Source organism: Chenopodium album, chromosome 16 (genome assembly GCF_948465745.1).
Source record: "Chenopodium album chromosome 16, dcCheAlbu1.1, whole genome shotgun sequence".
NCBI classification, from domain to species: Eukaryota; Viridiplantae; Streptophyta; class Magnoliopsida; order Caryophyllales; family Amaranthaceae; genus Chenopodium; species Chenopodium album.
This window is the reverse complement of record NC_137849.1, coordinates 51,078,754-51,091,510: the sequence shown is the minus strand read 5'-3', so window position 1 is coordinate 51,091,510 and position 12,757 is coordinate 51,078,754. Positions and strand designations below refer to the sequence as shown.

At 36.7% G+C, this 12,757-nt stretch overlaps 2 protein-coding genes across 4 annotated transcripts; one reads left to right on the top strand and one right to left on the bottom strand.

Moving 5' to 3' along the window:
- Positions 1 to 1,300: 1,300 nt before the first annotated feature.
- On the bottom strand, positions 1,301 to 3,921 carry LOC145585889 (uncharacterized). Its single transcript, XM_081642599.1, has one exon. It carries the CDS (start codon positions 3,802 to 3,804, stop codon positions 1,621 to 1,623), a length of 2,184 nt encoding a protein of 727 aa, XP_081498725.1. The 5' UTR covers positions 3,805 to 3,921; the 3' UTR covers positions 1,301 to 1,620.
- Positions 3,922 to 5,232: 1,311 nt separating this feature from the next.
- LOC145585887 (protein-tyrosine-phosphatase PTP1-like) lies at positions 5,233 to 12,736 on the top strand. Of its 3 annotated transcripts, none has more exons than XM_081642598.1 (9): positions 5,233 to 5,646; positions 8,657 to 8,753; positions 8,891 to 8,973; positions 9,362 to 9,499; positions 10,415 to 10,549; positions 11,387 to 11,535; positions 11,622 to 11,763; positions 12,213 to 12,298; positions 12,448 to 12,736. In XM_081642598.1, exons 1-8 carry the CDS (start codon positions 5,434 to 5,436, stop codon positions 12,294 to 12,296), a joined length of 1,041 nt encoding a protein of 346 aa, XP_081498724.1. In that variant the 5' UTR covers positions 5,233 to 5,433; the 3' UTR covers positions 12,297 to 12,298; positions 12,448 to 12,736. The 3 variants fall into 3 exon arrangements, with proteins under 3 accessions (XP_081498724.1, XP_081498723.1, XP_081498722.1); XM_081642597.1 differs by having other exon boundaries at positions 12,397 to 12,736; XM_081642596.1 differs by having other exon boundaries at positions 5,234 to 5,646; positions 12,406 to 12,736.
- The last annotated feature ends 21 nt before the right edge of the window (positions 12,737 to 12,757 follow it).

The window sequence follows — 12,757 nt, the reverse complement described above, 5'->3', positions numbered from 1 at the left end:
AAGGATTGTTAGATGTGTAACCTAAGCAGCTACATCCAACACAGAAACCCCCATCAGATTAAGTTTGAAAAAATTCACTGCAGACACCGGACCTTATAAAAACCTCTTATTACAAGATGCCTAGTACTCATTTGTTGAGGTCAATATGATTAGCAATATGTTGTGTCAATTTCGTCTATATGATACATTGGCACATTCTAATGGTGGGCTGAAGATGCAGATATTCAGAGCATACTAGCAACGAGAGGTTGAGATAGAAACCTGGCACAAGTTTGACTCATCTTCCCATAATCATGGCGATAATTCAGCACAACTTGAGTTCTGTCAGATGGAATGGCTGCGATTTGTCACAATTGATAGTGAAGTTAGATTCTCCAGTATCTTTCTCGAACAGACCAATAATACTAATCTTGTCTTAGATATCTGTCAAACAATAGTAATTATAATTATACAAAGATCATAAACTTAATTTCTCAATAATGGATCAGTAAAAGCAAGGAAACAGACTTGAACCTTGAAGGGACAAAGAGCATGAACATCATCAGAACATGTGTTCAGGTTCCCAAGTCAGCTCAGCTAATTTGCACACACATTTAATTGATTCCATTATGCAAAACCCAATGTGTCTGAGTCTCACTAAATATGGCAATTCTGACTAGATGCACGCCAACTGACCCACCAATAAATTTACTTGAATTGGCTCCATGCCATGAAATAATAACATCAGTGAGGAACTAAAAGTCCATACCATGAGCAGCTGAGTACCTATAAAAATAGAGACCATATGCAGATAACAAAGAACCACAGTAATAACACCTGGGATGCCTGCACAGTGCACACATTACACTTTATGGAGCCACTCAATAACAGTAATGGACTTCGCGGAAAGCTTCTCCCAATAATCATGCATGAATGGAATTTATCTGTGAACAGCATGGTCTGGGCAATTAGAAAGAGCACCACTACAATGCAAAAGGTGGCATTCTAGCGCACTTAGTGGCTTGACAACTTCATCACCCATCAGCAAATATAATTAACAATGTTATCACCGCTTTAATAGCAATCTATATTATTTGGAAAAAATGGATGGTAAAATAAATCAGCAATATGATGGATTGATGGTTTATTGGTGTATCATAGACCACATATGTTTTAAGTCCAGCTAAACTAAATAGTAAGTACCATTCTATAGGCACTCTGACATTATTAATCTTCAGAGATTAATAACCCCCATAACGCAACAGAAATTTAGGATACTGTAGTTTTTCACAAGGAGCAAGACTGTTCATACACTTGTGATTATATTGCGTATAGATTTAAATAACATCAACACCGCAATGTAAACAATAATAAACATTTCAAGGATATAAATTTTGAAGGTGGAATGATATGGAACAACCAAGTCACAAAACTGGCTGGTTAATAACCAAAAAAGGAATAAAATACCGTTATTCAAGACTTCCACATTAGACACTGAATCATTTACAAAGCTATGTGTGATACAGTGACAGTAAGAGTGCTTTCTCGATGATCTTGATATTGGACTTGCTATCAGCTTAACGCATTCTTTCTGCAATGACTAATGAGTATGACCTATTTTTCAAGTTCTGGTGGATTATTTTAGGCCAACCTTTCACGAGAAGAGTTTCTCCCAGGCCTCCCCCCACCAGATCCTCTTCTTCCATTACCGCGGCCACCCCTTGAGCTCTCACCTCGCTCCTTATTATAGCTGCCACTGCTACCACTTTCACCCCTTGAAGCATTACTCCATGGCCTCCCCCCACCAGAACCTCTTCTAACATTACTGCGCCCACCCCTTGAGCTGTCAACTCGCTCCTCATTATATCCACCACCATTACCACTTTCACCCCGTGAAGCTTTACTCCATGGCCTCCCCTCACCAAATCCTCTTTTTCCATTACTGCGCCCACCCCTTGAGCTCTCAGCTCGCTTCTCATAACCACCACCACCACCACTTTCATTCCGTAAAGCATTAATCCATGGCCTCTTCCCACCCTCTCCAGGTTTTCTCCTGCCCTCATTTACCACGCCAGATCCTCTTCTACCATTATTGTGCCCACCCCTTGAGCTCTCAACTTGCTCCTCCTCATCATCACCACCACTTTCATTGCGGGAAGCTTTTTTCCAAGGCTTCCCCCTACCTTCATCAGAATCTCTCCTGCCCTCATTTGCCCTACCAGATCCTCTTCTTCCATTACTGCGCCCGCCTCTTGAGCTCCTAACTTGATTTTCCTCTCTAGCATCACCACTTTCATCCCACGAAACATTTCTCCAACGCTTCCCCCTACCCTCTCCAGGTTTTCCCTTGCCTTCATTTACCTTACCAGATCCGCTTCTTCCATTATTGCGCCCATCCTCTGCGCTCTCAGTTTGCTTCTCATCATCATCACTATCACTTTCCTCCTCCAAAGCATTTCTCCCAGGCTTCCCCCTACCCTCTCCAGGTTTTCTCCTTCCCTTATTAACCTTATCTATTGAGCTTTCAACTTGCTCCTCCACTTCTCTCTCTTTGTCCTCCTCACCATCACTGCTTTCATCCACATCAGAACCAGATAATTGCATATCCTCTTCAGTCTCTTTCTCATTCTCTTCCTCATTTTCTGCTTCCCCTTCCTTCACTGCTTGTTGCTTACCAGCATTAGGACTAGCCACACTTTTTGACTTCTTCCCTTCCTTCACCTTGTGCATCAGATGTATATATTTATTTCTCATATCTATCAATGGATGCTTGTCAATCAACAAACCTCTCTTAAACCCGTCCCTTAAAACCACAGTATGAGTCCCAATTTTACTTGAACGGTAAAATATGCCTGGATGATGAGCCAATGCACGCTTAAGCCTTGGCTTTATACCTAAAAACTCTCCAAGACAAAGCATGTTATCTCTCTCTGTCTTCTTAGTAACAAGAATATGGAGCAATTCGTGCAAAACCGCAACCACCCACTTATCAGACATATCAGTATTAGGCTGAAGATGAGTTGCATTCTCATAAGGTGATACATAAGGCAACTTTTGCCACTCATCCAACCACCTCTTCAGACTCTTATCCATCTCAAACCCATTAGAAAACTGCAAAGGAAAAGCGATTGGCATCCCTTTTTCATATTTGGGGTCCCCCTTCTTAGCCATCTTTTCAATAGCCGAAACCGCCAATTCATTACTCCAACACACCAATTCCAGCAAACCCTCAACCCTTTTAGGCCGGGTCTGATTAATCCTTTTCACTTTAAAATAATCAGGGAATTCAGGAACTAATGTATCAACATAATTATCAGGAAGACCTAAATCCCATTTAAACCTATCAATCAATTTCAAAGGAAATTCATTAATTCTACACAACATCAAAAGTTTCAACAACCTATCAGCAGCATCTTTCCTAAATGTATCACTATCATACATCAACTGTTCTTCAGCATCAAGATTCAAACTTTCTGGGGTTAATCTAACATGTGGGTGGACCCCAATATTAGCAGGAAAATATTCTTCAAAAAAATTAGGGTACTTACGAATAAAATCAATTGTTCGACATGGGATACTGAGCTTCTCTGTATGGTCAACAATGGAGGACAGAGGAAGAGACTTTGAAGGCTCTGATTTAAGCAAGTTCTTGAGATTAACCACATATTTTAGGTCTTTTTCTTTCTCAACAGCATGGTCTAACCCACGATCTGGAACAAAATTTATCTCAATGTTATCAAGAAAAGTTCTTATACATTGAAAATTGGAGGGATTTGGGTGGTGAGATATAAATATAAAGCGTTGAACTTTGGATTTTATTAGCATTTTTGTGGTTAAATTTGCAGAGTTTTCAGGGTTTGGGGGAAGTGAAGAATAGGAAATGGTAGTTTGGGGTTTAAGGAGGGTTTTGCCTGTTTGGCTGCTTGGTTGAGGATTGAGGAGTTTAAGGTTTGGGGGCTGTGATTTTTTGGACCAAACACACCCCCAAATTAGTTAGGTCACTCTAGACACTTTTACACCTTTTTTTTTTTTGGAAAGGTAAAATACATTTGTAAAATTATGAATGTTTTCTCACAAGATCATACCCTAATCTGTCTCAAAGTATAAAAATAAAAATAATTAAGGGGGCCAATATTTTGATGAGTTGGAGTAGAGTAGCCAAGAAGGGCAACATAATCTGCTGCTCGATTTCCTTCACGATTAATATTTCGAGATATATTAGCCGTAAAAAATTGTCTTCACTTTTACATCAATATTGCCTTGATAATCAATATACTACAAAGTATATCGCAAATTGATATATACTGTCAGTGTATCACTTGTAATTTAACATTCCTATCCCAAACTCATTCTCTAGACTTTAAAAACTAATTGGTAGGTTTATTACTAACACTTTTATGGCCACAAGACATTCACTTCAACTTTCAAAAAATTTGGTGAAATTAATTCAAAATTGTGTATTAGAACTGTCGATTGTAAAGATTTTTTGACTTTTTTAGACCCATAAAGTATGTAAGATATGAATCATGGTGCTTCTTATGGACCTCGCGATTTCGCGAAACCATGGGAGACCATTTAAGTGGTCGAAACCAATTTCGCCAGTTATAGCACATCTCTCACTATTGACTCAAGGTCATCGCGAGCCTTTTTTTTATCGGATAATCGTATATTGGGTGTATAAGGTTCCAACAAAAACCTTGTTAGTACTTTCGAATGCATCCCCACTTTTACTTAAGTTATTGATATTAAATTCTGAAAATCTCTGACTATATGCCAATATTGTAAATATAGCTAGTCTCCAGTTTAGTTTTCGGAGAATATTTTTGGACTCGAATGATTTAGTCTTCAAGTTAGACATCCAACAATTGAAGTAAATTTCATAGACTGCATGAGATCTTTTGAGACCATCTAAGCGGTTGAAACCATTTTTGCCTCTAATTAATCCATACATCCTATGATGATCAGTTGATCACACATCCCGTTATTAACTCATTGAAAAAAGCTCAAAAGGTCATTACCATGATGTTAGCTTAGCTTAACTAGTACTTCTAGTACTCGTTATTAATTAGCCAACTATGTTAACCATATTTCTTTACACAAAAAATGATTCAAAAAGCACACACCAAACACACCCCACAACACCCATACAATAATCTCCCACCATAACACCAAATCCACCAACACAAAAATCAAACAAAAAGAAAAGAGTGCGAAATCAAATTGACCCGCATAAATAAGTAGATAATCTATCTCTTTCGAAAATATCTCTTCCAAATCACAATTTTACAGGAACAACAGCTCACACTGTCTAAAATTTTCAGAGTTCCCACAAAAAAAAAAAAAAAAAAAAAAAAAAAAAAAAAAAAAAAAAACCTACAAGTTTGATCTTTTTTCATTTTCTCAACAACGGGGAACTCTGTTTCATCCCGGATTTGCTTCCGGAAAAAACCCAAAATGTCTGCTTCTTCTCCAAAACCTGCTTCACTTTCTCTTCATTCTTCTTCTGCACCATCTCCTCTTCCTCCTCAATCTGTCGATTTTTCAGAACATTCCCCTGCATTTTCTCTCTCTTCTGACCAGTTTCATAACTGTTCTCGTGCTCTTGACCTCTTCAAACAAAAATTGGACAATACCCAACTCATTCAACGCGAGTTCGATTCTCTTCAGGTACTTCTTATTCATTAATTTTACTCATTTCCCAGAAAAATAATTGATTTTTATGAAGTGGGTTGTGATTTATTTGGTGGGATCAGCCTAAATGTTGCAGTTTTAATTAATTTAGGGAGATATTTGATGTACTGTTGATTTTAGTTCAATGTTGAATGTTGGGTTGTATGTACTTGTAGGTTATTGTTGTATGATTAGAAGATATTTTGGATATATAATTAGAAGGAAAAAGGAGTTAATTGATTTTAATTTTGATAATGTTGCCCAATTCAGATGCTTAAAACCTAGACATAATTAGTTGATGATCGGCATAAAGTACATTGTTAAAAGAAAAAATGCTCCTAATTTTACCAAATATACCCTTATTTGTGGGGTGTCATGGTAACATCTACAGTAATTTTGCTTCTTTAGTGTCTTTTCGTTGCAACACTTTATGGAGTTAGGTATTAACACCATTGATTATGTGCCAAATAGGGGACTACATATACTTCTTATCTTCTTTGAGAATATAATCTACACTATGAATGCTAGGTTCTTTTGGTATAAGCTCCTTGAGACTTTGAGAGCAGGGTGAGTTAGGTCGATTTCTGTTAGGTACACCTGCAAGTTCTGTATTTCGATCTGTATTGGTTGGGATAGAGCTGTTACATATATACATGTTGTGGCATAGGGCATGATATGCTCTTTAGTGGACATTGTGGTTGAAAAGGATTGAATTGATTTTTGGGATTGCGAGTTAGCAAGTGCTTATGGGATAAAATTGTCTTAGTGGTATCTCTAATTTTCACTGACTTCAAGCTCCAGGGGCTTTCTCAGGTTTGTATTTTCTGATTTGACCTATACTGTTGTTAGCAATTGAGGATTCCCTACTTCCTTTTCTGTTATCTAATGTAAAATTAGTGGGAACGATCATGGAATTTTAATCAAACTGAGAAGCTTTATGTAGTACGAATTCTTGAAATAAGTGGCGGCATATTTTGATAGTATGAGTGTTGCTTGGAGAACTAAGTATTAGAAAGTATGAAACCATGCTGCCAACTGAGTGAGCAGTTTCTGCCTTTTGTGAATGGGGGCATGGGAATTGGTGGAGAGAATGGGTTGATGAGAGGGGTGTAGTGTTTGAATTTGTAAATATTTTTTTGGAGCAGGAAATATGTTTGCTTCAAGGATTTAACTGTTTTTTTTTTTGGAGGACATTTGCTCTAGAAGTTGTTAATAAAGTGTGCAGTGGCCTTTGTGAAGCTGCCAAGTAACATCAACTTTTCTCAGTGGCCATGTTTCTCCCATTCCAAGAGGAACTCCTTTCTGGATATTATGTTACAGAGTACTTCTTTCTCAATTGTAACGGTCATACATGTTTCTGTTGATAAGCTATTAGCTCAACCAAGCTCTACCTTATTAAACTAATTTTCGTTGCTTAATAAGAGAGTTAATCTATAGGAGATAATATAGTTATGTAGGATCTTGTTGAATTTGTCTCATTGTACATTTTATTAATATCAAGTATTTAAATGTTACGTACTTACGTGTATAGAACTAGAGATATATACGATTTAAGAGATGTCTTGGTGACCGTGAAAAGTCAAATAGGGAAAAAAATAGGGAAGAAGGGAGTATTTAATATTTACTATATTAGAATGGACTACTCATATCTTAGTCAAAGAAGGCACTTCTTTGATCCATGAATGTCTCATATCAGAATATCCAGTTAGATAGTCAGCCAGGTCAATGCATAAAAAGGGCTCAAGGCACACCTAGGCTTTTTGGAGTTCCTTGTGCCTAAGTGTGCCTCATTGAAGTGAGGCGCATATGATAAACAGTATAAAAAAATTTGAAAAAAAAAAAATCTTTGTGCGCCTCAAGCTGTGCCTCTTCACAATCGCCTCTCCTAGACCATAAAAAAGCGCATGACCCCTAATGCCTTGTGCCTCAGCGCTTAGGCGCGCTTTTTCAAAAACTGAGCCAGGTTGTCCAAGCGTGGACAGGAATGTTTGTGTTAGTGTCATAGATACAGCTATACAAGTAAGGTTCCGTTCTGACTTCTGAGTGATGGTTCTCCACCTAATGCTGTGCCTGTTGAGGGAATAACATGATTGTCAGTTTGTCACAGATGATGATGTGGTAAAAGGGGAGCACTGGACCAGCATGTTGCTAGAAATTCTTCTTCCTGTAATTGTGGTTTTGTTTATTTTAAGAGAACATGATGCCTTAAATGATGGTGTGCTTTTTGTAAAGCTTCAGCTTTTTGATGTCTTGAAGATGCAATATTACAAATGTTATGTTGGACTTAGAAGGCACCATTGTTTGATAAAGACGAGTCTGTCCTTGTTCATGTATCAAAGTTGAGTTTGGGCATTAGCCAAGATCAAGTCAGAATAATAGACAAATTGTTCCCAATATGAATGGTATGCAACCTTAAAGCAATGGCATATTACTTTCACTAATGGATAAAATCACTCATTTGTTAGATAAAGGTATTCAATTTGACAAATGAACAAGTTGTCATGATAGGCAAATTTGTTCCCATTGTGAATGGTTCGATGGTATGCAACCTTAAGGGTATGTGAATTTTACTCCATAGTTTTTCTGTGAACGGATATTATAAAATCCATGTTGCACATTTATACAAGGGTGAAATACTAGAATTTGAATATTATGTTGCTTGAGTGGTTCATTTCTATTTTGTTCTGTTGTGGCACTTGGTGGGACCTCATTTCCTCTAGTTGTATTTCTCGTTTCTTATTAATAAATAAATAAATAAAAATCTCTTTTTACTTGTATAATTTATTTATTATGGAGTTGGTCAAATGATTGTAGCCAGAAGATGAAACTTCTTTGCCCACTCAGAGGGCACTTTTTTCATCCAACTAGAAATGGAATAAGAGAGTAATATTTATTTTTGCGAATTATGTTATGCTGTATATTGTTTGTCCGCCAAATTTTGTTTATCAAATTCTGTTCAGTTTGATGCAGTTCCTATTCTGAGATCTTAAGCTTTTCTTGGGTGCAGGACAAAAGAATCAGATCATCTGACATGACAAAACTCTGTAGGGTGGCCCTTGACCCTGTAAATTTGAGCAAAAACCGCTACACTGATGTTATACCATGTAATTTCTAATCCAATCAATCTTTTTCTTTGAAGGTGTCTAGTTGTTTCATACTTTCACTGACTCTTTAAATCAGTTTGAATGTTGTTATGAATGAATAATGTGATTGACTAGCTTGTTTTTGTCCTTGTCTTCAGTTGACAGCAGCAGAGTAGTTTTGACCTCATGTAAGGACTATAGACCATCAGCCAAGGGTTACATTAATGCGAGCTTTATAAAAGTTAGTATGTGCTCTCCACCACTGAATTATGTAACCCTGGAGTAGTTGTTACTAATTTGTTTTATTACTCACTCCTTCCATCCAGACTTGATTGTTGTGTTCTGATTATTGAATGAATCACTGAATATAATATTTGACCATTTATATTTCGTACGAGTAATATAATACTCATGGAAGTGTTATCTTTTTATTTCATTTTTTTTGAAATTTTTTTTAGAGCAATTCAAACACTTTATTTGCATGAATAGGTGCATTTTATGTTGTAAATTGGCTTTCGAAATTGCTAAATTTTTGCAAATATTTTGTGTTTGGGACAGTCATTCATAGATGAATGGTGTCATAATAGTTTAAATTCTCTGTTTGACATCTGAATTCATATCAAATGTAGACACCAGCAGAAGATGCTGCTCAGTTTATAGCCACACAAGGTCCATTGTCACATACATTTGAAGATTTTTGGGAAATGGTGTTGCAGAATCGCTGCCCTGCGATTGTGATGCTAACACGGCTGGTTGACAATTACAAGGTACTTCACTGTGCCGTACACCATCTTATGTGAGTTGTGAGACCATACAAGGAAAGTCACTTGTGACTTTCCAAACTTTTCTCTAATCATATGCTATTTGCTTCTTCAACTCATCCATGTCTTCAGTCTTCATTAATAAGCAGAGCAAAAACGAATTAAAGTAAAATACACTTGACTGTTGTTTGTTTAGTGATACACATGTTGCAATTCCATCTGAATGTGTGGTTTGTGTGAAAATGAAAACACTGTTGAGGTTGCACTCCTATGCCCATAAAATTATCTATATATAGTATCCAAGGAGGCAAATACTTAATAAGGAGATAACTTTGATGTTAAATCAATGACAAACTTGATGTCATGGTGAATTAAAGCTTGTATGAAAGTTACCTATCTTAAACAATATGGCAAATGTTCAGTTAAATCTGATTTTAAATAACTAAATATAAGCTTATATGGATTGTTTCGTATAAAATTTATATGGATTAGAAAGGAAGCACATCTCTAAAACATCAGTAACAGAGATAATTTTAAGTGCCTGTGTTTGAAGTATATAATGTGTGAGGAGAGAGAAAAATCAAAGTTGGTTAGTTTAAGCTGCTTGTATTTCATTTGAGTATATGTTTTATTATATGCAGTGTGTTTATGAGTATTTTAGGCCTGCCACACACAGCTTTTGTAGCTTAATGCTGTATTCTGGGAAGTTATTGGTTCTGGATTATATATTCTCAATATCTTTTTTTTTTCAACGTTATTCTTCCATATATGTGATGGCCTATATTTTTGTAAAATGCACGCAGTGATTTATTCCTTCTTGTACTAGTTTGGGAGTGTGGATATCTTAATTGCTCTCCACGATTTTCCGTTCCGAACTCTGCTCTAATAGTGTGTATCTACATTTTTGGATTTTATATGCAGACGTTGAAGTGTGGTGATTATTTTCAAGCAGAGGATGGTCCTCGGGAATTTGGTAACATATCAATTGTCACAAAATGGATCAAGATAACTGGGAGCTCTTTAATTTTGCGACATTTGGAAGTGACCAAGGCAGAGGTAAGATCATTCTAAGTGTCCAAAATTGTTGTTCATTGTTGAATTATTGTCTTGAAAATTGAACTAGGAGGAACTAGAATAATTTTAAAGAACAAATATGCTAGGCTATGGCCTTATCTATTTTTTTAATTGATCTTTGGATTAGGAGAGAAATCCAGTGGAGTTTTTAAAGACGATCCAACCTGAACCATCCTTTTGAATTAACTGAAAGAGCTTTGTGATGAGTAATAAGAGAAAAGAGCATAATAAAATCATAGCTCTAGCCCTGACTACCCAAACTTTGTAAATAGTTCTCAAATTAGAAAGCAGATGATTAAACTACAAATAAGAAGGCTAATGATAAGCCAAACACTCACTAAACTATTTTATTCATCTTCATGAAGCAGAAGCACTAGCCATTTCATAGCTAATACAAGTTTCTTGTTTGCAATAATTGAGGAGAAATTGTTTCATACTCTTGGTGGGAGTATGGACTATGGAGTATGGATAAATAGAAACAGAGCAAGGAATGCTGAATAATCATGAATGATGAATATTGGATCATTTTGCTTTGCATCAAAGTGCTATTAGGTAATACTATTTGTAAATAAACTGAGAATGTATTGGAAAAGTCTACTTCTATTTGCTTCTTGAATTTGTTTATGAAAATTTGTGGATTAAAGACCAAGTACAATTATCACCTCATCAGATTTGTTCCTTGACAGTTATACTGGCAGTCTGGTAACTAAGCTGAATGCTTTTTAGTGTGAGCTTGTTCTCTGTAACTTGATGTACTTGATGAGACATTGATGATACAGTGACCAGTAACTTACTGTTGTGCTCATGTGGTTATTGCAGTCGGAAGAGGCACCATTGTCTGTTTTGCATATTCAGTATCCTGAATGGCCTGATCATGGTGTTCCCAAGGACTCAGTAGCTGTTAGAGAGATTTTTAAAAGAACGTATCATCTGCCACCTGGTTTAGGGCCTTTAGTGGTACATTGCAGGTATACTTCGTGCTCAGTTCCTAGTTTCTGCTCTCTAAGTTAATCATTGACCATTGATCCTCACACATCCTATTTTCTTTGCTCAGTGCTGGAATTGGTCGCACAGGAACATACTGCACCATTCATGACACACTCCAAAGGATTCTTGCTGGAGACATGTCTGCCTTAGATTTGGCCAATACTGTTGAGATTTTTAGATCTCAGCGAGTTGGAATGGTTCAAACACTGGTACTCTCTCTCTCTCTCTCTCTCTAGAAGGGGTAGGTGTGGGCACAACAGAAGGGGATATGGTAATTTCTAGTTAGCTATTTCGGGAGGAACATCCCCTATGAGCTTAAAAGGGACTCCAACCACAGGGAAACCCTTCCCCAAAATAGGAATCTGGATGTTACGGTCAATGAGAACCCAGTAATACAACCCAACCTTGAAGTTGGAAGAAGTGGGAGCACTACCATTGGATTTCCAAATAGTGGCTCTGCCACTTTTTTTTTTTTTTTTTCGTTACTGTTGACTTTGTGAACAAGTATCTCTTAGGAAAGAAACTGGTTTTACTATAATAGGATAATAATCTCTGCATTTCTTCTAATGCTGAAGTGTATGTTAATTGTTAGGATGTGAAGTAATGTCCTATGTCTATAAACTTAATACATTTTTTGATTTTTATGTCTTTTTTTTAGGATCAATATTACTTCTGCTACAAGGTGGTGGTTGATGAATTGGAGGAGCTGATATCAAGTTACAATCCTGAGAAAAGTGCTTGATGGTATGTATATCCAATTATTCTCATAAGATTGCTTTTATGTAAATTTTGCATCACAGACCAATTATTTTCTACTTCAGCTCAGAATAATGTTATTGCAGACTCTGCAGGATAGATCCTGTCCTTTTTATTTGGTTGCTTCGTTGCTGCAGCAAGACTGGCGCAGGCACAAAAGAGCAGCAGTGACTTCTCAAGGTAATTATTTCAACATGGGTATCTACAGAAGGAAGAATGAAGATTGCTTGATGTGCAACGTAATACTAAGCAGACTGTATTCAGAGTTTCTGTTTTTTAATCCCTGGTAGCACCAACCTTGGAAATTCGGATTCTTATGTACATTTAATTTCTGTGATTGTTCTTGTATCCATACTAATTAAGTATATAGCTATTCTTGTACTTGTATTGGTACATTTAACCTGGGAAAGACATTTTTAAATTTTATTGTTGTGAGTTTGTGACGAT